Genomic DNA, 26871 nt, shown 5'->3' with positions numbered 1-26871 from the left:
TCACAGCCGAAGAAAGGGCTTTGTTAGTTGGGATTTCCAGGGACTCGGACAGAATGCAGCTTCTAACTGAAGGACTGAATTGGTTGCAATATATTTTTCTTTCCTTTCCTTTTCTTTCTTTCTTTCTTTCTTTCTTTCTTTCTTTCTTTCTTTCTTTCTTTCTTTCTTCTTTCTTTTTTTTTTTAATTCAAGTGAAATGGGATGTGGAGAAGTTCAAAGAGAAAGGGGCACAGGTGAATGAAACACTCAATGACGAAGTGATTTCGTCTTCACTTTACAATAGAAGAGAATGTATACTACACATTCTAACATTCAAAGTCCTACTAAACTTAGTATTTGCTTAGTATTTGACTAGCAACAGGTGACAAATACACACTGGTGGGTTGATTTTGGAATGGGTGGGGTCGGGGGGGTTGGTGAATGAGCTGGTTAAAGAGATAACGGATGTTGAGTCAAAAAAAAACAATAAAAAAATAAGAAAGAAAAGAAAAGAAAGATGCAGACTTTGTGGACAGAAAACCCAAAGTTAAAAACTTAGGATAAACTGTGCTTTGCTTGTTTTTAGTTTAAATAAATAAAACAAGAAACAGAAACAAGAGAAACCCTTAGCTTTGTCACTTGCTAGCCATTCCTTTCTCCTAGCTCCCCGCTTCCTCAGCTAGACAATGGAAATATCCGGAAGACACTTGCCGATTTTAAGGACTACCGGCCAACAGGGGAGCCCTACTGCTGGCAAATAATAAGCACTGGCTTTTCTTATTGTGCAGATGGATGAGTTTGCCCAACCAGCTTCTCCCCCGACATTCCCGACGTCATCAAATTCCTAATCTGGGCTTCTTCCAAGTGTACACTGTGTGCTCAGCCTCGAAAGCGCAGCCACCTTCCTGGTGCCTGGCCGACTCCTGCCGAACTAAAATGTTGCTTCCCCCATGACACTCAGCCCTCCTCTGAAGGAGAAGATAGAATGAGATGATCACGCCTCCGTCCACCTGCCTTGCCTCTGCCAAGACATCAGTCTTGTTTAACTGGCAAGGGCCAAATCTACATGCAACCTAGCAGCTCTCTGAGTGCGAGATGCTGAGCTCCACCAGCAAAAAGCCTGTCTCAAAATTCAGTGGCCTTGGTCCCTGTGGCAGAAAACTGATGTCCAAGGGATTGTAGCTCATAATGTAAAATGTTGCATGTAGGCAAGAACCAGAAGCATATGCTAGCCTGTACTATGTCCCCCCTTTCAAAAAATGTATATTTTCCCTATTAGCCTCTCCTGCTCTCCTTACTCCCTTAGAGATTGGTTGGACGTGATGGGGAGAGATGGGTAAGGCTAAGCAGGATGGAACAATTAGCCTGCTTTCCTATGAACCTCCTCCAAACCCGTAGAAGATACAAATAATATCCTCCTTGTAAAATGATAACCTCAAATTATCAGTCCCTCAAGCAGACTTAAATAAACAAAGGCAATTCTCTAAACCATATCTGAAGCTTCATCATTTCCCCAGATTAGACTGCATTCCAAAGGAACTAATCCAATAATCAGAGGAGGCACCCCTGACGAACTGAGCTAATTCCAAGGTGAAGGTCCAGAAGTTAGTACTTCCGCAGAAGTTAGCCAACTCATGTTGGACGGTCCCCAGAGAAGGGAATCAAGGGCTCTGACGTGAACACAGCCACCAAGACAAGGCAGCTTCTCTGGCATTAGCTGCTTTTGAGTGACGTCCCGTGGAAGAAATGTTAGTCTGGCTTTGATCCTAGGAGACCCCACCCTTCCCTCCGACGCGGGCCCAGGGGCGCAAGGCTCTGGCCCAGCAGCTGCCAACCTACCTCCCAAGGTGGCCGAGATGAGGAGGTGGGTGCCGTACTTTTTGATGATGGTGTCGATGAACTGCTGCGTGGTAGGTCTCCGACCAAGCAGGCGGATGCTCCTCTGAAACTCTGGCATGAGGGGCACCGGGTGGCGGACCAGGTCTCTCCTCTCGATGGCTGTGTTCCTCACCTTCCAACGGGCAAACTCCCTGGGTAGGGGAGAGGAGCAAGATGCCTCGATTTACCACTTCTACCCCCAAGGCAGAGTCTACACAGTTACCCCACCCAGGCCTCGCTCCTGAAGGTGAGAGAGTGACAACGGTTATTTTTAATATTTGTCAGGTGATACTGAGATCTGGGGCCCTCCATTCTCTTCAGCCGACAGAAATGTACCACGCAGGTCGCACCCCCAGGACGCTGTGGAGAGCCAGACAGACACAGTCACGTTCTCACGCTGCTGACAGAGCATCAGGATGCAAAAGTCACCGTTGCCTAGCTGCTTTTCCCTCTCTCTCACCAGACTGTGAAGGAGACCACAGGGACGGAGCCTGTCACATGGTAGGACTCCAAACAATGCCACCCAAAGGAGTCAACAAACGAGTGGACGGAAGGATGGATGGAAGGGAGGGAGGAAGAGAGGGGACAGGGGAAAGCTATTCACAGCGGGGAAGACCTAGGGCAGGAAGCAAGTTGAGACACGCCCTAGGACAATTCCCAAATCAGATAATTAGCCTGGAGGTGGTTTTATTTACCATTTTAACATGCACTCCGTGAGCATTTGCCATTTGGAATTTATAATAAAGCTATGTCGTGGGTGACACGCGGGAGAACTTCCATTCTTTCCTTCGCGAATGATGAAAGGGATCGAGACTGAACACCTTCAACCGGGGAGTCCAATCTCAGGCTGCCTCTCGCCAGCTCTGCGGGGCCATCCCGGGCAAAGCATGTCACTTCTCTGGACTTCTATCTCCTTATCTATAAAATCCAATTAATATTATCTCCTTCTTCCTGCTGGGGCAGAGATTACATGCAACCATGGCTGTGAGAACACCTTTGGAAACTGCCAGGTACTAATCCAGTGTGAAAGAGAGTTTTATAACTTCATATCCTCACAAATTCCCAGACAGGAAAATCATTAAAGGTCCATGGGCAATGAGCAAGGAGCATACAAACTGAATACGAGTAGAAATTCGAAGGGCGGTGGTTCAGGCTGCTTTTGCTTTCATAATGACCTCTGTTCCTATCAACGATGAAGCTCCTCCTGGAGCAACCCAGCACTCTGGTCTGCCTGAATTACAAGCTCCAAGACCCTTGAGGAAAACAGACTAGCCAAGAGGATGGGAGGTCAGCCTAGATAAATGATGGGAACCAGAGTTTAATGAAAAGGTCTCCCTCTCCTGCCGCAAGACGGAAGAGACGAATGAAGGCGGGGGCACGGAGCAAGGAGAAGCAGAACAGGGAGATCACCCCAGAATGCGCCCCTGTAATTCAGCGGTGGGGTCTGACCCCCGATGCAGAGGAACGTGGCTCTGAAAATACGCTTTCAGACTGGTACATTTCCAAGCCTCAGAGCTTATCGTCTGTGTCTGCTTGTGGAATTTCTGTTCATAATTCTTAACACGGTTGAAATTCTAAATAAAGTCAGCTTGGTACCCTGCACATCGTCCGTTCTTAAGAAGTCAATCGGCTGCCCTCCAAGACCCTGACAGGCAGCACCAAGAAAGTGCAAAGTCTGAGGTCTACGGGATGGGGGGTGGACACGTCCCGGGCCCGCGTCCTGAGGAAGCTCACAGTCCAGCAGGAAAGATAAGATGTTTCCAGTCTGTTGTCAGTCCAGGACTAGAGGACACAGAACAGCCCAGACTTCTCAGGTCTCCAGGGGAAGCTTCAGAGAAGAGGTCATAGCTGAACTATGGTTCTGAAGTCCACAGAGGCTCTAGACAGAAATGTGGTGGAGAACAGCTCTCCCCGTGGAAGAAAGGGCAGAAGCAGAGCAGGTCCGGGAGAGGACTGTGAGACACGGGAAGAGCCGAACAGGTGGCCGGGGGGAGGACAAGAGGGAGCAAGTGGGACAGAGGGAGGGGACTTTCGAGCAGGTAGAGGCTTGTGGCATGACTCCCATGACCCCCATGCCCCGGGGTTCACACCCCTGTGCAACCAGTGGCCTCTGCTTGAGTGTGGGCAGGAAGGGACTCGCTTCCAATGGATGGAATGTGGAAGTAATGGAATGTACCTTCCAGGATTCAGTTACAAAAGATTTCAACTTCCGTTTTGCCTGTCCTGTGTGTGTGTGTGTGTGTGTGTGTCTCTCTCTCTCAATCTCTCTCCCTGCCATGGTGTGAGATGCTCTGTGGAGAGATCCAAGTGGCCAGGAACCAAGAGAAGCCCCGGCCTGCAGCTTCTAAAGAAATGGGGTCCCAGAAGGCCCTGAGTCCTAACAGTAATCACACGGTGAGCTGGGAGACAGACCCTTCCCAGCTGAGCCTCAATCCCATAACCACAGCCTGGAGAGAGCCACACCACCCAGGGAAGCCACACTCAGGCACCCAGGCCACAGAAACTGTGAGATAATAAATACTGTTATATCAAGGCACTAAGTTATGGAGGTAATTTGCTACTCAGAAAGAGATGACCTTAAAAGGCAATGAGGATCATCAGATATTTCTGAGGAAAAGAGTCTTTTCTTATCAGCTTATCTCCCAAATTTCTAAAATTATGAAATTATGTATGTGCATAGAAAATACTCGTACTTCAGTGTAATGGACAAAATACATATATAATGACTTTGTTTTATAACTTATGACCTTGGATTACTATTTTTTTTCCACGTGTCTATGACTACATTCTTCAAAACCAATGTGCATTTACACACAGAGAGGTTAAGTAATATGCCAAAAGTCACACAGCTAGATAGTGGTAGTGCTGGAAGAAGAAAACTGGTATCTGGATTCTTGTATCAGTCTTTTAATATAGATACTGACACATAAAATGTAAAAGCTATAGAACCAGGTCCTACCAGTCCCACCACCAAATTACCAGCTCAAGACTCAGTTCTCTCCCTGGCCCCCTCTTCCCTCCTGACTTCCTCCCTCTCTCTTTTTTCCCACAGCCTCTACCATCTTTCTGATGCTGATGCTCACCAACTACCCTGCCATCCGGTTGCTTCCTTGAAGACATTAGGGAGGCAGCTGGTGCTGAGTCCCCAGCTCCTTCTGCACAGGAGAGGGGCAAGGCCTAAGTGGGGGGATGCATAGATGGGCTAAGCACACAGCAGGGGACTTGGGAAGAGCTCAGAAGCTGTGTGTGTGTGTGTGTGTGTGTGTGTGTGTGTGTGAGAGAGAGAGAGAGAGAGAGAGAGAGAGAGAGATTAGGAAGCACTGACTCTGCCAGGTACCTGCCTTTTTCCAGCATCACAGGGCTCCTGATGCAAAGGAATTCTCTGACCTTTGAGGCAGAAAGTGCATGTTTAGGAAAGCTCTGAAATCATGCTGTGCTATTTGTAATGGTAATTTTAGTCAAAGAAAGAGTCCTGCCCCAATCTGCAAGAGGCCCGGGGTGGCAGTGGGAGTGGCAAAGAATGCTGTTGTATCAGTTCCATCTTGATGGGAGGGCTGGATTTGGCCCAAAAGAGGGGAAGGGTGTTTCAAGAAGAATGAACTCCCCGTGCACGAAGGGAGGATGAGGCAGGTGGAGAGAGAGGGGTGTGCGCACATGTGTGTGCATGTGTGAGGGAGATGTAATGATAAGAGGTAAAGGCAGAGAGGCTGCCAGTGACCCCATGATGCAGGGCCTTGGGTGCCTAACCATGTTACTGGGTTTCAATCTCTCAACTCTTCTGGGTGACCAACAATCCAGATTAAAAATGTGAGAAGAACAAATTTATGTGACTTCGTGGCCATCGTAGCGATACTGGAGCAAAGACTAGAAGAGTTACAGGATTCTAAAATGTTATACTGTTTACCAAAGTTCCCTAAGTAAAAGGGCTTCCCAGCACTTAGACCTATTCAGAAGGAGATTTAAACAACACTGGAGCTGAAGCAGTTCAATTTTATTTCCAAATCTGGGCACCTACTGTTTTTCCAGATCTGAGGATACAGCAGCAAAAAGCTGATATCAAGAAGCTTAAACTTTGGTGAGAGTGCACAGCTCATAAAGAACCAAATCAGTAAGAAGCTGGAGGGGAGAAGTACTGTGATGACAAATAAGGTGGAGGAAGGCAGTCAGGATGCCCTGGGGTAGGGCGAGGGTGTGGTTATAGAGACGGCTTTCTTAACATGATGACAGGAAAGGAGACCTGAAGAAAATGAGGAAGGGAACAGGGGGCCACTGGTGGAAGAGTGTCCAGGAAGAAGGAAGAGCAGGTGCAAATGTCCTGGGGTAGGACTGTTTGCTAGGTTTAGGGAACATCAAGGAGGCAGTCCTAGAGGAGCCTGGGTGGCTCAGTGGGTTAAGCCACTGCCTTCAGCTCAGGTCACGATCCCGGTGTCCTGGGATGGAGCCCTGCACCTGGCTCTCTGCTCAGCACGGAGCCTGCTTGCCCCTTTCTCTCTACCTGCCTCTCTGCCTCCTTGTGATCTCTCTCTGTCAAATTAAAATCTTAAAAAAAAAAAGAAAGAAAGAAAGAAAGAAAGAAGGCAGTCCTAGATATGCACGTAAGTAGAGGAGATGAGATAAAAGGAAGGGTGGGAAGAAAAAAATAACTTTAAAATATAGGATGGAGTGGGCACTGGTCTTGAAAGGCTATGTTGGATTTGGTAAAGATGTCCTATTTTTAAATTCCAAGTAATGTATGCAGTCAAAAGGTTTTCAGCAATGACACAGCCTAGGTTCTAAAAGAGGAGCCAGAGTCTGTCACAGCTACTCAGCTGCGTTCTTGCGGTATGAGCAGCCGTAAACAATACATAAACATGTGGGTATAGATGCGTTCCAATAAAACTTTATTTATAAAAGCAGGTGGCAGGCCAGATTTAGTCCCTAGGGAATGTGGCCCCTATTCTGAAAGCATCACTATGACTCCTTTGGTAGAAGTCATCAAATCCAACTCACTCAGTTCACGGACAGGAAAACTAAATTTCAGAGACATCAAGTTACTTGCCCAAGCTCACAGAGCGAATGACCTGCAGAGCTGAAATTAGAGCCCAGGGCTCATGACTGATACAAAGCGCAGTGCCCTTTCAACTGCAATAAGCGACCTTCAAAAGAGAGGGAGAGAGAGAGTGAGGGTGGGGAGAAAGCCTTTCTTGTCATGTTGTCTAACTGCTCTGCTGGCCCAAGAACAATTTCATGTAAGTTCTCAGTGAATTGAACACAGCATTAAAAAAAAAAAAAAAAAAAAAAGTCTTCTCTTTCCTTCTGAGCCCACAGAGCCAGTGAATTCCCCTCGGAGGAGAAGGCAGAACCACAATGGCACAGGATCCGTGGAATACGCTTATGCCCAATTAAGCATCTCAGCAGGCCGGGCAAACCAATTAGACTGAGATTAAAAAAGGACCCTGGATGGAAGGCATGGGGCGGCTGCAGCCTGTCCCACTGGGGGGGGGCAGGAGGCCTCCGGGAGGGCAGGTCACAGCGCGGGCAGGGATGGATGAAGACTGAGGCCAACAATACAGGTTCAGACGAGGCTGGAGAGAAAACCATAAGGCCAAGGCTTTTTTCTCAGAAGGAAGCATTGCCTTTCTGGGACTCCTCCCTCGTCCTACCCCCCTTACTAGCCCTGTGCTCCCCTACCTATACACACACACACACACACACCACACTCGGATGCACACACTGAGGACAAAAGGCTGTGTGTGGAGCCGGCAGGAGACTGCTCTGTGCCCTTGGGAAAGTATTTAGTCTCCTGGGAAATAAGTTGATTGTATTCGATGATTTTCAGCCCTGCATATCTCTGGCCTGGGCGCTGGAGGAGGAAATCCCGAATTAAAACCCGACTCTGCCACCAATTAGCTGTGAAATTGTAAACGATTTTGCTTACACTCTATAAAGCATAGATGTCATCCCGGGGAAATCATGTCTCCCATGGAGAGTAGGCTGAGCATCAGGGTAAATCCTGAAGCTCAGTACTTAGAAGGAAATCTCCATAAACTTAGTTATTGTCCATATTGTCACTGTTGTTCGGGTTCTGGGGGAGGCTCCAGTGGGAAGCTGGGCGGCAGGGACTGGATGGTGGGGTGGGAGAGGGAAGGAAGCAATCATGCTTTCTTTAAAAAATTACTGGTAGGGAGAACTTCTGAGAGGCGAGATCTCATCCTCATGAATCCATTAGAAGCAGTGAGTCTGAATGCAAGAAAGGAACCAGCAGTTTAGAAGCTGCCGTGAGACAGGCATGCAGTTTCCTTACACCAGTGGTGAAGTCTGAAACCCAAGCCATCTCACCCCATCGTGCTGAGACGTCAATGAATCCGTGATCAGAAAACTTCTCGTCAATCGCAGCAGGGTATGGACAGTTGTAAGCCGCTGCGGGTGTTTTCCTATTATTGTTACTAGCAGAAGGCCATTCATAATGATGCTTCCATTGCATACAACTTTCGTTTTTGTTTTCCCCTTCTATAAAATGGGATCACAGTTCTCAGGGGTGTGGGGAGAGCCTAGTCTATGGTTATTGTGAGTTTCCTCTCCAACGTCCTCTGAGTAATCCAGGCTACTGAGGAACTTGGAAGGGACGGGTTGCTTTACTCTTCTTTACAGAGTATGTTTGGCAGCTTGTGTTTTTTGTTTTTGTTTTTGTTTTTGTTTTTTTGTTGTTTTTATTTTTGTTTTTAAGCAGATTTCATCCCCAGCTTGAACTCACGACCCTGAGGTCAAGATCTGAGCTGAGATCAAGAGTTGGCAGTTTAGCTTCCAACTAATCCACCCCGGCACCCCTGTTTTTGTTTGGTTGGTTTTTGTGTGTTTTTGTTTTGCTTTGACTTGAATCTGATTTCACAGCTGAAAAAGTTGGAGGAGTTTGTTTCATACAGACTTCCATATATAGAAAGATGGGAAAATAAAGGGAAGAAAATATTTTATTTGCAAGTTTGGGTTAAATTCACCCACAAACGTAAGTCTCTAAGGTCCTGAACACTTCATAGAGGTGGATTGCAGATGTCTCTGACCCTCCCTGCAGCCAGTGGTCAAAGGAAATCACAGCCGAAAGAGCCATAGTGATGAAGTTCTAGAACCTAGGTGAGGTTAGGTGGGCTGAGGTCCGGAGCCGATGACCAAGAAAGAATTCTTGAGACATCTTTGGTGCAAAATGGTGGTTTATTAAAGCACGGGGAAAGGGCCCGTGGGCAGGCAGAGATGCGGCCGCCCCGGGTTGTGAGGGGTGGTTGGTTATATACGCAGGAGTTGGGTAGGCTGACGAGAAACAGTAAAGACTGAAATCCATCATGGTCTAAGCGACATTCCAACACATGTGGTCCGTACAGCCAACTTCCCTAGGAAACGGTCCCCGGTTGCGTTTTAATTCAATCGGGTACTGGTTTCGGCCGGCTCCCAGTGGAGGTCCCGCGGCCAGAAGTGGCTAGACCGGGCATGTGGAGGGGATCACATTAGATCATTCAGGAGGAAACCTCACACGGGAGTCTTAAGATTGGCAGCCGTCCTGGTGACTTAGGTGGCTGTCCCGTGCCCAAGAGAGACAACTTTCTATAAGAACAGGAATAGAGTGAGGCCATCAAGTTTCTGGGTCTTATTGCCATTCCGGCCAGGGTACTAGCTTACAGCCAAAAGGCAGACGCTCTCCTCCCCATAGAGTAGCCACGGGCTAGAGGATTACAGCCTGAGCAATTGACATGCAAGTGTTCCAATAAGACCACACTCCTTGAAAAGCCCCTGAAATCAGAGTAAACGGAAAGAAAGTACTCACCAATTTTGCACCGAAGCTCAGAGTCCAAATGTAAAGACTCACAGCCCCACGTTCGGGCGCCATATGATGAAGTTCTAGAACCTAGGTGAGGTTTGGTGGGCTGAGGTCCGGAGCCGATGACCAAGAAAGAATTCTTGAGACATCTTTGGTGCAAAATGGTGGTTTATTAAAGCACGGGGACAGGGCCCGTGGGCAGGCAGAGATGCGGCCGCCCCGGGTTGTGAGGGGTGGTTGGTTATATACGCAGGAGTTGGGTAGGTGAGGACAAAGGGTTATTGGGGCAAAGAATACTATCAGGATATTGAAGGCTTAGTTACTATTAAGTAAAGACAATTGAGAGTCTCCTGGTGGAATGTTACATTCCTGCCATCAAACATCCTTGTTAATGAGATTTAGGTTTAGAAGAAATTTAACTTTATTTGCTTTTCCTTCTACCTCCGCCTCCTTCGGTTTTTATGGAGGGGAGGGTGACATTAGGCTTGAGAAACTGAGTTCTGTGTCTTTGGAATTTGGGCTATTGATAAGGTAACTTCTTTGTTTGTAAATCTCAAGGATATTTGCAAACCAAGGGAGACTCCTGTCTTGTAGGATTGTGATCTCAGCAAGTTAACTATTTATCATTTTATGGCAGTCAGGGGTGCCTGAGGAATGCTACACCTATGGAGGGGAGCCGATGGAAGGGGGGGGGGTGCAAGGCGCCAGCTCTTGCTTTGTCCTCAGCCAGCCTCCTGCTCCCTCATCAATAGAGTCAAGAAGATAGGGGCGCCTGGGTGGCTCAGTGGGTTAAGCCGCTGCCTTCGGCTCAGGTCATGATCTCAGGGTCCTGGAATCGAGTCCCGCATTGGGCTTTCTGCTCAGCGGGGAGCCTGATTCCTCCTCTCTATCTGCCTGCCTCTCTGCCTACTTGTGATTTCTATCTGCCAAATAAATAAATAAAATCTTAAAAAAAAAAAAAAAAGATAACAGAGCAGTTGTGCAAAGTTGTGAAAGAAACACACATTTCCCAGAGGCCACAATAAGACACAAACATCTCCCATGGTTTCTCATAAAGAGATGGATATAGTCGATGCTGGTTGGTGATACACCAGTGCTTGATACCATTAGCAATAACGAATGCCCAGGTAGCCAAGTGCATTTGCCAGAAACATCATTCAGAAAAGCAGCTCGATGAGAGTCGAGTGTGTTACCGTCCCAATACGTGGCTCTCTAGAGTTCTGACTTAACTCAGGGCTACATTTTTTAATATGCTCTAGACACTGCACCCCCGATCAATGTTTGTGGATAGCATAACTGATCCGGGTGCTTATCCCTGGGTGGCTAATCCCATTGATTGTATTAACTCATCATTTGGAAGCTGAATAAAAACAAGCCTCTGGAGTGTCTGCATGGTGACGGGTAGAGGGATCTGGGACCCCTGTGAGCAGCCAATTGTCCCCAGAGAGAAGCAAGGAGAACTGCCAAGGAGGAGAGTGAGGAGAAGAAGTCACTGAACCAGAGAGAGAGAGAGCAAGTACGAGCGCATCTCCCTCGCTTGCCATTCCCAGTCTCTCCCCGCATGATCCCCAGCCACCTCAGGGAAAGGTGAAACCAAGGGCGTATGTGAAATGGAAATGATGCATCTTAACAACTAGGATGCCAGAGACAAATCCCCCATTGTCTCCATGCCCCAGGACAGAAGCAAGAGGGGCAGCTGAGGGGCATCAAGAGGGTCTCTGTCAAGTGGGTCTCCAGGGCAACTTGGTGCCAGAGGGGTGAGGAGAGGAAGAGAAGGAAAAAACTCCCCCCAAACATGATTGCGAACAGGTTCATTTTAATTATAAGACACTGACTTAACTGTGGAGGATAAAATAATCCTTGCTTACGATGAGTATATAAGCCTTTCTGCTTTCCAAATGTGTTCACCTAAGTAATGGCATTTTAATTTTTATACCAACCCAGCAGCAGTTCTGAAGGCTTTCTGGAATAAAGTTCAGAGAAACCAGGAGAAGCATCTTGGAATGGGGCTCCAGGCTTCTCATGGAGTAGAAACTTGAGAAGACTAGAAATACACAAGCACATTGGAATGGCCCAAGCCTTATAGAAACGGACCATTTCCCAAAACGCAAGTGGGGTTCTTTGTGGAGCCCCGTTACTAAGGGCATGAATGCAGTGAGGGTCATGGGAATCCACGGCGGGCAAAAGCAGCTTAGAATGCACTTGCTTTATGGACTCCAAATGGCTCCTCTATTTCCCTGAGATGCCCTCGATCACCTTAGCCATCTCGTTGCTGAGACATCCAAAACATCAGAAAGGAACAGAACGGAGCCTCAACCAAGGGTATTCCTGTCATTTCCCAAATGAGGCTACTAAAGGACAGGAGAGAAAAGGATTTGCCCAAAGCCACACACCACTAGCGGCAGGAGGGACTCGAATCTGGGTCTCTGATCTCAGATTCAGCCTCTTCTGTCCTGACCCACTGCTCCAGCCCATCACCTCCATTATGTGGGGTCTGTAGGTGACTTGGTCCTTTACAAAGCTCTGTCACCATGCCCATTATACTTCCAACAACCTGGAGGATGGGGGATATTTCCATCACCATCACAAATGGGGGAAACTGAGGCCCAGGCCGGTGATGGCCACGTGACAAACCCGTGTGAGGGCTGGGACAGAAATGCCAATGGCCTGATTCTCGGCGAGTGGACGCAGGGTCCACCTTGTTTCTTCCTGCTTCCCCCTCCTCTGCCCACTTGGGTGTCACCATGCCAGTGGAGGACAGGTATACATGCTTACTTCTAAGACCCCTTGCTGATGCTCTGCAGAAGAACAGGGTAGAGGACCTTAGGGAAAAGCAAACAGCTCATTCCACTGAGCACCAGCAAAAGGGCCACAGAACAGGTCTGTTTTGCAGATATGATGGCATCTGGAAGGAACACAGACTTTAGGGTCAGAATGGCCCAGCTCTGAAAGAGCATGGAGCCTTTCAACAGCTGAGCAATTCTTTGCAAATTCCTCGGAGTCTCTGATCTTCTATCAGTACAATAGGAATTCTGGTACTTACCTCGCAGCATTGCTAGAAGGATCAAGCATAATGAATGCAATTAATCTGGCAGTAGTAGCTACTCAATAAATGTTAGCTATTTATCCTTTGGCAAGGCATTCTAAAAGGGGAGTTTGTCGCATAACACATAACTTTTAATGGATATTTTAAATGATCTTAATATGCTCATGGGCTCCAGGGATTATGCAAACTGCATATAAATAAAATATTTAAAATTCTGTTTACTCAATTTGTCTCTCTGCTTATTTCCAAAGCATCTATTGTGAAAGCATGACTCATAACTAAATATAGATTAATAAAAGTTTGGAGCGGCAATTATTCTTCAATTATCATAAATCCCATTAAACATTGCAATTATATGAATTTTCTCTTTTAGTCCACCAAATTTGAGAGCTCCAAGGGACCACGGAGAATGTCTTCGTATATGGCCTTCAATCTTTAGATGGAAACACGGGGAGTCTGATGGGGGAGGAAATTTTCCAGGGACACACAGCTGTCAGTGACAGAGCTGGGTTTTCAAATCCAGGTCTCGCCCAGTCAGACCTCTGCCTATTTCCTTCTGCAGTGGTGCATATTTTGGGGAGAAAAAAAAAAAAAAAAGATGAACAACTTCCCCAGCAAGTAATACTGCATGTAATTGCCAATTGCTTCCTTGTTAAAATATTTTGGTATTAGCGAGCACGAGACCATCTCAGAGCCTTCCCCAAATCCACATTCCCAGCGAGGTCCTTCTTTGTTGCCCTATATAGAAAGTTTCCCTGTCCTTATTTTAAACTAGTTAAGAACGAGCTTTTTCCTTAACTCATTCAACACACATTCACCCAGTGTCTGGTTCTATATCAAGAACTAGGGATCTGGGACGCCTGGGTGGGCTTCTGCCTTCAGCTTGGATCGTAGTCCTGGGGTCCTAGGATTGAGTCCTGTGTTGGGCTCCCTGCTTCTCCCTCTCCTTCTGCATGCTGCTTCCCCTGCTTGCACTGTGTCTGTCAAATGAATGGATAAAGTCTTAAAAAGAGAGAGAGAGAGAGAGAGAATTGGGGGTCTAAAGCCTTCCTTGATTCAACTTAGATATACCAAAGTCCTCAAAAAAGATTTAACTCGGACTACAGTAAACAGTGACAGATCAAATCTGTCACTCTGCCTATTTTGTAAATAAAATGTTATTGGGACACAATGATGATCATTTGTTCGTGAATTATCTGTGACTGCTTTCAGACAATGTGACAGAGTTTAGTAGCTGCAACAGAGACCCCACAAAGTCTAAAATATTTGCTGTTTATTATCTGGCTTTTATAGAAAGTTTGCTGACCCTGAGCTAACCCATTGACTAGGCCAGTCACATAATGTATTTTAAGGAAATAATCAAGGAGGCCAGAGCAAAGATTTATAGATTGAGCTACTCCAACAGATAGATCAGTAAATTCTGTGTGTGTGTGTGTGTGTGTACACATGTGTATGTGTGTGTTTGACAACAAGATTCCCATACCCTAAAAATATTTTTAAACTCCTGGGCTAAAGTAAATTAGAAAACAAGGATGTTTTCTCACACACCCCGCTTGGAGCACCTTTAAACCTAAGCAAAAAAGTCATTATTTAAATACAAATTAGGCGGAACTGATTTAAAAAAAAAAAAAAAAAGCCCAAATCACACCTGAGTTAAGAAAATAAACATGTTTCAAGTGGAATTTATGACTTGATGATTAAATAAGGTAATTGACTTGATATATTCAATGTTGAAAAAAAAAAAAAAAAGAAACACCCACACTATCTGGGAGGGTTGAAGGCATTCCCAGAGGTACCTGATTGCCCAAACACCACAAGAAGAAGCAGATTCCACCATTTTTCCTAGTTGTTGGAACCCGAGGAGTAGTAATGCCATGAAGGCATGGTTCCGAGGGTTCTAAGTTACCGACCGGGAAGAGGTGACAGCACGATAAAGCCCCACTCGAGGCAGCAAGCTATTTCTGACTGACAGAACTAATCAGAATCGACCAGGTCGCTCTGAGAATTAAGGAGGCTCCTGTTGGTAGCGATCAAAGCAGAACCTGAATAACTGATTGGCGGAGATGCTTACAGGAGGGATTCAGAACCTGCAAGGTGGCTGAAAAGTGTTGTTGCTGTATTTACCCAACTAGGCGACCCGAGTGCCCAGCTGAACTGGAAATGGTTCAATATGGAACCAGAAATGTTAACCACTGACAGGTAGAAGAGTCTCACATAAGCCCCGGGATGATGGGTGATAGATACGGAAGACATTACCTACTCAGTTGTTTTTGCTTTTGTCTGAGCTTTGAGTTAGCTGGATGAAACTTCAAAACACGCAGACGGGTGCCAACCCCCTGGTCTATCTCACAGCTACACCTACACTCTAAATTTTAATTCTCTCTGTCCCTCTAAAGCACCTAAAAAATGGTTCTTCTTCATCAAATGATACTTGGGTTCCTTTTTGGTGTCCCCACAAGCAACGAGCAAATGTTATTTTTCCTGGGGAGAAAGGCATTTCAGTGGCCACCTCATGAAAGCATAGTGACCACCCTTCCACGAGTTCACCTGGTACTTTCCAAAAGAGCCAGCCCCCACCTCGTGTGAGGGTGCTTATCTACCTACATTGATACACTCAGCCACCAGTAGTATCTGTTTTCCAATCCTGGACATGCTAAATTCTTCTGACCCATATGCCTCAGCATAAGTAATTTTGACGACCTCATCTGAGCCAGGTGTTTTGCATTAACAGACACACACCACCTGGGATGTAGCTATGACCATCCCCATCTCACAGATAAAGAGCCCCAGGTTCAAAAACCTCCAACCGGTTTCAACATTGTGTGCACACCAGGTTTGGTTTCCACTTTTCAACTCAAAATTCTGTCTACCAAGCTAACTACCCACTGTGAACCTCCCGTCTGTGAATTTATATAAACGGTTCCTAAACCACCTTGCATTTCTAACCTCCCTCCTGCGTTTTCAGCAAGCTGCTGCCAATATTTTGGCTTCCTTCAAGGCTGACAGTGGGTCTACAGGAACAGGCACTGGATATCAAGCGAAAGTGTTGTTAACTCTATTCTCTACCACACTAAGTTGGATCAGCATAGATAATGAATTCTTTTCGGATTTCACTTTCCCCACCTGTAAAATGGACAGCTGGACTGGATTTGTGGCCTCCAAATGTTCACATTTTCATGAAACCCTTGCTTCGTCAACTCAGTCTTTCAAAAAAGTCTTTGTCGCTTTGCTTGTTGGGGAATAGCTACCAAGATTCAGTCTTTATTTTAGGGGCTGGGGCTAGAGCAGTGAACAATACAGACCAAGAACTTGCATTTTTCTGGGGAAAACACAGAAGACAATATTCCAGTAAATCTTTTGCCCAACAGAACTTCTCCCGGGTGCGTTTGTGAGTGAGGTCCATACGGTCGAATAGAATTGAGTCAGAGTTTTCAAACTGGGCTCCCTGGTCTGAAGGGTATGGGTACTGAGGGGTGAGACAGGCTTCTACCCACCTCACCCCCAGAGAATTTCTGTTGGGGTGCAACAGAATTTGGTGGGAAGGCATGTTAAGATCCAGAAACAAGGAGTGCCTGGGTGGCTCAGTCCATTAAGCATCTAACTCTTGGTTTCGGCTCAGGTCATGGTCTTAGGGCCCTGAGATCCAGCCCCAGGTCAGGCTCCACACTCTGCGGGGCGTCTGCTTGACCTTCTTTCCCTCTCCTTCTGGCTCCTCCTCTGTATTTCTCCCTCTGCTCTTCCGTCCATCCATGCAGGGTCTCTCTTTCTCAAATAAATAAATAAATAAAATCTTTAAAAAAATACAGAAGCAGGAGCTCACTTTGCAAACCTTAGCAAATCAGAGTTTTTGTCTTTGCCTTTTTAACAGACTCCCGGGTGACCCGTCTAGAGTAAAACAGAGAACCTCTGGACTGAAGGGCCCTTTGAGGTCTCCTCTACCTTGGACTACTTTATCTTCCTTCCCCTTCCCTCGGCCAGAAGGTGACTTCTAGAGGAAACTCTCTGACTGCCCCAGCCAGCTCTGGGCCCCCCAACCCGTGAACGTGGTGAGCACAGGTGTACTTGTGTGATGATTTTACTGTCACCCCCTCCACTAGAAAGTGCCGAGATGGTTCCTATTTTGTTCGGCTCTAGGACATTCCTGAAACTTATAAAATGCCCAATACATAATTCTTAAATAAATCAAGGCAGTATGAATGAATGTGTGGATGAATGGCTCTCTCCTTTCCAGTCCTGAGAAGCTCATGATTATAGGCACCCCCCACGATCAGACCATTTCGCCGCCAACACTCCCCCTCCCACCCCTGGAGCCTGGCAAGTTACCTTAGGCCCTTTTTCTAAACTATCCAAAGCCTTAGTGACTTCCTGTTTCCATTTATTACTGCACCCTGTCCCAGGCGTAGGCAGAGGCGGCAATTAAAGCCTCAGGAAGGGGGAATTTTGGAATTAATCCTTAACACCCGCGTGCTTTCCTGTTTCCACTGTCCCATCAGGAGCATGACTAATAAGTCCAGAGAAAGAACCCTCGAGATGGAATAAAACAAGATTCTTAGCCAAGACACACAGAGGTGAAAATACCACCCACCTTGTGCCCCGGCCTCTGAAATTCCTCCACGCACCACAGCCAGGATTATCTTGCAGAACGGTGGGTTTGGCTCATATCAGCTCCTCTACCTTGTTGGGGACCCGGCAATGAGTCCCCACTGTCTACAAAGTACACAGGAAACGCTCTGGATTCCTATTCAAGACGCCTCATGACCAGAGTTAAACTTCAGGTGCCCGGCTCCTTCCTTGGCCACTCTGTCTTTGCTCTACTCGGATGTAACCACTCAGTGGGCCCAACCACAGTTACTGTCGCCCACCTGCACCTTTCCCTTCCATTTTCATGAACACTCAGAGACTAATCACTACGTAAAATGCAGCCCAGACTTCTTAATTCTGAGCAGAATGCCTTTCACGGTCTCTCCTGCCTACTTGCTTCTTCTTGACTCCTAATCTCCCCCCAGCCCAGTGAGTGGACAGGCTTATTCCTTTTTTTTTTTTTTTTTAAATTTTTTTAAGGTTTATTCTTTATGAACCTCCAGCAAATATACAAACCCACTCTGACCTCCAGGCATTCTCACTCATCAATAACACTTTGCCCTTCTCCAATCAAAACACGGATTACCTTGTACTGAAATTGCCCATTTACTTCTGTCTCTGTTACAGGATTCATTCTGCATGAAAATGAAGAGAAGAAAGGATGCTTGTTCTGGATACTCTTAGCACCTAGCGTCAGGCCTGGTATGTAGTAGGTTCTGAACTTTTTGGAACGAGAATGACTGTATCTCTCTTGTCACCATCGGCTGACTCCCAGACTTCCCGTCTATGCATTTCTTCAGCCAATATTGTATTAAAACTCCTACTATGTTCACGGCAGGCTTCCGAATGCAGGACACCGCAGTGAAAAGGACGGGCAAAGTATTGGTCTTGTCAAGCTCCCGTTCTCACAGGAGAACCAGTCCGTTAAGAAACTGATGTTTATGCAATGAAATGCCAGACAGCGGTGAGTCTCGTGGAAAAATAAAATAAGGTAAAGGGACAGTAAGTGACAGAGGTGGAGAGGACCTGTTTTCATAGGGAGGCAGTGGAAGGTTTCGTAATGAAACGAAACCCAGAGATGTAGGGAAGATAAAGGAGGCTGAGACCTGTCCCAGGAAAGGTGAAATCAACTACAAAATGCCCGATGCTGTAAGAACGGAGAGTGTTTGACTAATGACAGAAAGACAGGGTGGAGAGGGCCGCGGGGAGAGGCAGGCGAGACCACACGAAGGAGGTCATGGTGGGCCATCGTGGGACTCTGGATTTCGTATTAAATGCAATGAAACACCACTGGAGGGATCTGAGAAACAAGACAGAAGAGGAGTCAGGTTTCAGAACATCGGTCCGCCGCTGCTTTGTGAACAAGAGTGGAAGGTGGGGCGTGACACCGTCGGAAGCAGGGACGGCACTAGGCGGCCCCCGCGGCCGTCGGGATGAATGCTCACGGCGGCCTGGAGGAGGCTCGTGCTGGTCCGGCGGGCAGGAATAGCGGAGACGCGTGTCGTCCGTGAAATCTAGCGCATCCGTGGGTGGAGGGTGGGAAAAGAAGATGAGAATCCTGGAGGCTTTGGGCTTGGGGTACAGATAAGTGGGTCAGATGAAAATGGGACTGTTGGTGGAGGAACACGTTTGAAAGGAGAAACCAAGAATTCAGACTTTGATATGACACATTAAAAGAAGCTGATTAAATAGCCGGGTATAGACATCTGGAGGCTAGGGGAGGGGTCTGGGCTGGGGATATAAAAGCAAATCATCAGGATAGATTCTGTAAAGCCACCAGAGAAAAGAACAGAAGAAATCATCGAAATGTGGGTATGGATACGGAAGAGTCACAAGGACTGAGACCCCTGAAAAGAGAAGGATCCAGCAAAGGCACTGAGAAGGTGAGCCAAGGGAACAAAGAGTGTGAACAAAGAAAGTGTTTTCATTAACGCAAAATCAAAATTCCCGACCAGAGCTTCTATGAACTGACTGCTTCTCTGTCTAGCCTTCTTTTCCCATTGACCGCATCCCATGCAGTGCCCTTGTTCTGTCCTCCCACAAACCCAGATGCTTTGACTGTCCATGCCTCTCTGGCCTGCAGGGGGCGCCCTTCCCTCGAATCTCTGCTGTGCAGCCCCCTCATCGTCCAAACAAAGCTCAGGCACCAACCAATCTCTGGCCGCCAAGCTAAACTAGCCCCCATTCCATTGCCTGATTTTCATTTACTTACGGCAACCATGTCACTGTCTGCAAGTATCTCATCCATTTGTTCACACTCGATTATCTTCCTCCCCATAGTACTCTTCCCGGCCTCAGAACATTTCCCCGCTACCGCATAAACTCCACAACAAGGACACCACTGTGTTCATTGGATGGCTCCCTGAAGGAGCCTATGACCTGTGCCCAACACTTAGTAGAGGCTCCATAAATATTTGTTGAAGACATGAAGGGATTCACCTGTCAAAATCCCATCCATCAAGACCCAAATAAAATCTGATTTAACTTATGGAGACGTCCCTTACGCTTCCATCTTAAAGCAAAATATGTGCATCACGAAAATTTAGGAGAAAGAGGACTGGCCTGGAAATCAATTCAGGGTGGGTTCAAATACTGACTCTGCTTCTAATCAGCCATGTGGCTTTGTACCAGTCCCAAAAAAACGTCTTCAGGCCTCTTTCCTACACAGGAAAGGTCCCTCCTCCATGAGTTGCCTTTTAGAGAAAATGTATGTAAAGGGCTGGCCACATAGACCCACCCACAAGGGCTATTGTCTTTTTGTCACTGTCCTTTTATGCTCTGCCTTCCCAAAGCAGGCACCTGCCCCTCTCATGACTCTGGATGACAGTTTCTTTTCTGGGTGGGTTTTGTTCCCATCAAACACAACAGTGGCTCAACACTGGATGTAGCCACTTGCAATCTCTAGATTCCTTGTAAAAGCTCCTGGGATGATTCACCCTCCCCTTCCTCGAGGGCATGAAGCATTTTTAGCCTGAGTGTCTTCCACTTCATTTTTACCGGTGTCTTATCCCCTCCAGTGCTTGCACTGGGATCTCGGGAGTTTGCTCATGCCATTCCCCGCTGGTCACTCTTACTTTGTGATTTCTATTCTTTTTTTTTTTCCCCCTTTTTCTCTCCCTCCTCCTTTTAAACTAACATTTATACAGTGCTTCCAGTTTGCAAAGCACATTTCAAATACCTGAGTTTAATCCTCAAAGCTGCCCTATGTGTAGAGAAGTTTTATTTACTCCATTTTTTTTTTTTTAAGTAGAAATAAGGCTCCATGGGTTATTGGACTTGTACGAGGCCACAGAGGCTACAGAAACCAGGCCAGGAGAGCCAGGAGAGCCAGGAGACTCCAGGTACACGTGAACTTGAACTCTACTCTCTCCATTTGGTTCCACCATTCATTCCTTCATGCATGCATTCATTCAACGTGCCATTAACCCATTCGTGCATACAGCAGCAAAGATTTAGTAAGATTCAGACACGCATCTAAGCGCTTGAGATAGATCTGTGCACGAGTCATCCATAGATCCTTCCTTCCCTTATGAAACTTCTTTTCTAGCAGGAGACCTGGAAAAAAAAAAAGTTGAAGCGGCAAAAATATGAAGTGATAAACATCATGGAAACAAGGAGAAAGTGGGACAGGCTAAGGGGGAATGGAGGGCTGGGAGAAGGGGGTCCAATCTCAAACAGGGCAATCAATATAGGTTTCACTGAGAAATGACCAGAAGCAGATGGAGGGCGAGCTCTTGTGTGTCAACACCAGGCAGAAGACCTTTCCAAGCAGTGGGGACCCTGGAAGAGCTGGTGACAACAGAGCAATGAGGGACAGGCAGGGAGTAGTAGGAGGTAATGTCAGAGAGAAAACAGGGTTCTGACCACACAAGACCTTTCTGACCTCTGGGATGACGTTGGTTTTCATTATGAAATGAATGGGAGCTATTGCCGGGCCCCGGGCTCTGTAAGTGACAGGAACAAACTTGGGTTTTCCAAAGCTCACTCCACGTTGAAAGTAGAAGTTGAGCGGTAGAAGCAGCAAGACTAGGCAGGCAGCGTCTGCATCATCTGGGACAGAGAGGAGGGAGTAACAGGAGAGGAGAGAAGAGAGGGTCCAATTCTGGATTTATATTTTCAAAGTAGCAAAGGTAAGATTTCTTCCTGGATCAGAGGAGGGGTGAGAGGGAACAAAGGCAGACAAAGGGTTTTCGCTTGGGCAATTGGAAATGTAGAACGTGCGTGAACTGAGATGGGGAAGCAATGGGCAGGAGGAATGTGGCTGGTGACTGGGAGGGGCGGTCAGCAGTATGGTTTTGGACGTGATATATGGACGTGTCTACCCGACACCCATTGGAGATGTCCAGTGTGCAGCTGGATATACAAATCTGGAGTTGGGGATAGAGATCTGGGTGGGAAATATTACTGATATCGTTCTACTCTCTTTTTGTTAAGATTTGTTTGAGAGAGACAGAGAGAGAGAGCACGCTAATAAAGAGCCAGTGTGGGGCAAGTGATGCGGGAGAGGGGCAAAGCGAAAGGGAGAGAGGGAATCTTAAACAGACGCCACACCCAACTAGGAGCCTGTCAGAGGGATCTCATGACCCTCTGATCATGCCCTGAGCTGAAGTCAAGAGTTGGACCCTCAGCCAACTGAGCCTCCTAGCCACCCATCTACTCACTTTTCAAGAGAAGATGTATTCAACCAACCAATGTATGTCTACGATTCACTAAGAAATGAGCCAGAAACTGGTGTTGATATGGCTGGGAGAAACGGACAAGACCCTTGCCTAGCAGGATTTACAGTCTATCCGGAAGACAGAGTAAGCAACATAAACAAATAATTATCATCAACTACATTACAGTAGGGGAAGGTCTTTGGTTTGGGAAGTACAGTGGGTAATGGGATTTACATAGCTTTGGCATCTGACCTAATCCAGGAGCTTCCCGGAGGAAGTGAAATGTAAACAGATACCTGAAGAAATATTTAGCCAGAGGTACAGGAGGAAAAGGAGTATTTCAGGAAGAGGGAGTAGCCCACAGGTGAGAGAGAACGTGATGTGTCTAAAGGAATAAGAAAAGTTTAGAGACAATCTGGTAGGTGTTGGGTAGAGGACTGGGTGGATATAGTATGAGAAGATTCTAGAAAGACCGGCACTGGGCAGATCACAAAGGGAGTTGAAAACATACATGCTTAGGTTTCATCTTGGGGATAATGAAGAGGCAATGAAAGTCACAAACAGGAGAATCACATAATGAGATAGTCAATTTAGAGAAAGCTTTCTCTGGCAGCAGATTCCCTAGCAAAGCAATGCTAGCAAAAGGATTTTCTTCGTCCCAGTTAGTGGCACAAAGTCTCCTAAAGCTGCAAAAGACTTCATTTACTGGGAGAGAGAGAGGAAACAGATATAGCAGAACATTAATGATTTTCAAATCCAGGTTAAGCATATATCGTTGCTGATTTTCCTTTTCTCTCATTTTTAAAACTTTTCTAATTTTTTTTAACTTTAAAAAATTTTCAAAAAATTGATTTTTTCCAAAATAAAAAGTTGGGGGAAGTTGTTTTTAAAAGTGTGTGTGTGTGTGTGTGTGTGTGTGTGTGTGTGTATATATATATATCTTTTTCAAGTGACACCTTGTTGAGGCTGCTGTTCTGGGAAATCAGGTTGAAAAGAGTGTGCGAATAACCCATGCAAAATTCGTGAGAGTGGATAAAACTGTCACACACACACACACACACACACACACACGGAGATGGGGGAGGATGCCTTGGGACACCACTGCAAGTCCTAACAGCCCAGCTCCAATGTGAAGGAAAGCCAGCTACTTAGGCACCATGCGGATGGTGGCACAGCCCCAAGGGGACACAGGCTCTGTAGGTGTGGAACTTGCTACTTCCAAGCATTTTTTTTTTCCCCCACACCCGTTCCTGTTCTAGCAACAGACATGAAGGGCCAGCTTCCCTCGTGGCCAATCTGGCCCCAGGGGCCACATCACAGAAGCAGACCCTTCTCTGCACAAGTGTTCCTGCTGCCTTTCCTCGTTCAATAACTCAGGGTAGCCTATATTTCTATTTACTTATATTTATAGTAAAAACAGAATTGATCTGAGCTAAATCTTGCTGTGTAGGCCTCTGTCCCTGGAGACAGCGTTAGGTCAGAGAGCGTAGACCAGGGAGGAAAGTACGCACGATTTCCTGGTCCCCTGCAAAAGTGGGAGCTGGAATCACACCAGCAGCAGAGGCTTCGGGGCCTGAGCAGGATCCTAGCAGCTGTCAGCACCCACTGCCTGGTGAGCAGAAATTTAATAGTCAGACCCTCCTTAAATTTATAATCTATGTTAAGGGGATACAAAACTTAGAAAACTGGAAAACAAAATGAATGCAGGATCCCACGTCTGGCTCTATCATCTGAGAGTGCTGTCCATGTGGGCATGCTGGATGTTTCTCCTCTCTGGGACTCAGCTTCCCCATCCATAAAATCAAAGGTTTGGATAATATTTCCCTATTGCTCCATGACAGCGTTCCTTGTCAGTACATACTAGGATCCTGTGAAACAGGTGGAGAGAAAATGAGCATGAACTTGGGGGGAGTCGTCATCGAATGCAACATGAGGCCACAGAAATTCTGATGGCCAACGGAAGGACAGGATTCCTCTGGGTGTGGGGATGGTGAGGATTCGAGTGAGCGAAGAAGGGGTATACAGCAATCCTAGGGGTGGAGTGAGGCATGGAAGCTGAACTGAAAACCATGGGGGAGGGATGGGGTGGGGTAAAAAGGCATGCAGGATTGGAGCACTCGGTCCCGTTCATCGTGCAAGGCCCACAAGGAGCTGCTTCCTCCAGGAACATGCTCAGATCTCCGATATCTTTGCTGCCTCTCCAACTGAACCTGTTTGAGGTTATGTTACTTGTCCAAGGTCGTCGCCCAGCTGGGTCAAACCTCTTTGCAACTCTCTCATCCTATCTGTACACTGCTTACGTTCCTCCCGGATGAAGAGCTTCCCTGGGACAGTCACCTCCACCTCTGTACTCTCAGGGCCTGGCCTGACACAAAGTGGAAACCAACTCTCAAAATGCAAACTGTGATGGGTTGATGTTGGAGGTCTAGGTCTATAGCAGATTGTCGCAGGCTGGCAGGCTAAGAGTGGGGAGTGAATGCGACCAGCAACATCAGGCTACTGAGTCAATCACATTCTGCTTACCCTGAGTCACTTCCCAGATTGCCCAGCGCAAGATACCTCTGCCCTCCCCGCTCCTCCCCTCTGCCGGCTGTGTTCTCTAAGTGGCAGGTGTTTCCCAGTTCACGGAGATAGAGAGTGTGTGTCACAGGGAATGAGGGCAGAGGGAGAAGCCAGCTTCCCTCTTCTGGCCTTGAGTGATCCAGCCCTGGAAAGCAGGGCACTGGGATATGAGGGCACAGGAACGAGAAGCAAACTCTAGGAGCAAATAGAGATAAGTGATTCTACCACGATGACTAAGAGATGGATTTGGTAGACATTACAGAGAAACTTTGCGAGCCCATGGGCTTCCGCCAGTGGATAGAGCTGGATGGGTCTGAATTCGTCTTACTGGACTGGACCTCCGCTGGCCCTGATCTGGGAGACCCCATGCGCAGAGCTGAAAGAGCTCACGTTCTTTTCCTGGGCAGCCCTGGCAAAGTCCCACCGGTGTGTCCTCCTCTGTGGAATGGGAGGGGTGGTTCCAACCCTGCCTCCCTCCCAGGTCGGCCCCAGGTCCCAAATAAGAAAATGGGCACAGGACCTATTGACTTCTCATTCCAGGAGCTAGGAAACTGGGGCTCAGAAAGGTATGTGAACTTGTCAGAATTGTCAAACTCCAAAAGGTGGCTCTAAGTCACAGAGAGTAAATTCGGCAATTACTTTGGAAGACCTTCTAAATTACTAATGCATATACACACCATGTACATGCTGTACATGGTGATATAAACATGTGTATGCATGTACATGCGTAGCACATGTAAGTGTAAAACATATGTGTAACATACATATATACAAACGTGTAGCATACATACACACAAACATACACTGTACTAAGTTATGTAATTACACTGTCACTATTTACTGTTTATAATAATCCCGTGGGTTAAATCCTGTCTCCATTTATATACAAGAGAATGGAGGCTTACACGGGAAAGTGACTTGCTCAAGGTCACTCATAAGTAAAACCAGAGCTGGGATTTGAACTCAGATCTGTCTGATTCCAGACCTTGCATTATTTCAGTACTTGATCTCTTGATGGTTGGAGTTTATAATGCACAGCTAAAAAGAAAACTCTTTTTCTCTTTTAATAAATGATTTGGGCTTATTAAAGTCTAACTTCAAATGAACAGGACCCCTTCCAACTAGGAAGGAAGCTCTGCAGTGTGTTTGCACCGAATCATCTCTCTGGCCCTTGTTACTCTGTCCCTCCTTGGGTTGTATATATAGTCCTGACTCCCACCAAACTGTGAGCTTGCACCTTTAGGGTTCAAACCTCATTCCATTTATCTCTCTCCCTGTTCATCATAGTGCCCTAAACACAGTAGTTGCTCGTGAATCGCATGCTGAGCTCAGTAAGGCCATGAAGGCACTCTACTCTGATAAAATTAAATGAGTCTAAGAAGCGAGGGGCGAGTTTCATGCACAGTCAATATGATGGGCTCTCCAAGACTAATCCTGAAACAGACATGGTGTTGGGCGGGTCCAATGCAACATCCTGGGGGCTTTGGGACCAGGCCGCCTCACATCATGAGATCTACATCCTCACAAGGACCAAATCCCCAGTCACACCTGCTGCACTGTATCCGAAGCGCTGGCTGGAGTCGTAAGTCTCTAGGCACGTCTTACTGATGAAGCACTCTCTGCCAGATGGGGACGGAGAGATCACGGACTTCACTCACCTTTTCCCTCTCCTCCGGGGTCTGTTTCCTTTCACTGTTTCTTTACATCTGTCTCCTTCACTTCCTTATAGGTTATCTTGTCTTCCTCACGGGCCATTCCTTTCCTTTCCTTCTTTTTCATGTTTCCCTCTCATGGCAGCCAGACAAAACATCCTTACCGGAGGACTCATTTTCCTGAAATATCTAGGACAGTGATCTTAATTGGGTACTCTCCTGAACACATCCTAAACAAGGTCCATAAGTTTCCATCATAATATTTCGTAATGATGGTTCATTTATGTTTAATTACCCAAGCAATACGTGAATGCAGTTTCTTTGTTTTAAAAAAGGTTTTAATTATAGATAATCGCCATTATCATGCTAAAAGCTTCCTGATTTTTCTTTCTACGTTTACGTGTGTATAAATACACTCTTAAAAAATACATCGCTTTATGTGGGCGCATGTGGGTGTGTTTAATACATGTGGGGAACACTGCTCTGTGGAATGTTCTGTAACTTGCTTTTGTCCCAACAGAACCCCTATAGAATTGTTTATATCAACAGAAGTGTTGCACTTTATTCTTTTTAATTACAGAGTGTTCTACACTATCAATAAGCACGGTGCATTTACGCCTTCATCTACTAGTGGATATCTAGTATTTTCACCATTCTTTTATAAGCATCTGGCAACAAACACCCTGGGCCATAACTCCCAGTCCACAGGTGCATGTTTTCTCCATGGAA

General features: G+C 46.6%; 1 protein-coding gene across 2 annotated transcripts in view; it reads right to left on the bottom strand.

Annotated features, from left to right (window-relative positions):
- BRINP1 (BMP/retinoic acid inducible neural specific 1) overlaps positions 1-26871 on the bottom strand; it is a 172189-nt gene that overhangs the window by 62198 nt on the left and 83120 nt on the right. For both annotated transcript variants that reach the window (XM_059410930.1, XM_059410929.1), the window contains one exon: positions 1819-2009. In XM_059410930.1, coding sequence (XP_059266913.1) covers positions 1819-2009 — 191 coding nt within the window. The remainder of the gene's footprint in view (positions 1-1818; positions 2010-26871) is intronic.

This window comes from Mustela nigripes, chromosome 9 (genome assembly GCF_022355385.1).
Source record: "Mustela nigripes isolate SB6536 chromosome 9, MUSNIG.SB6536, whole genome shotgun sequence".
In the NCBI taxonomy this organism is placed as follows: domain Eukaryota; kingdom Metazoa; phylum Chordata; class Mammalia; order Carnivora; family Mustelidae; genus Mustela; species Mustela nigripes.
This window is presented reverse-complemented; position numbering and strand designations above follow the sequence as displayed.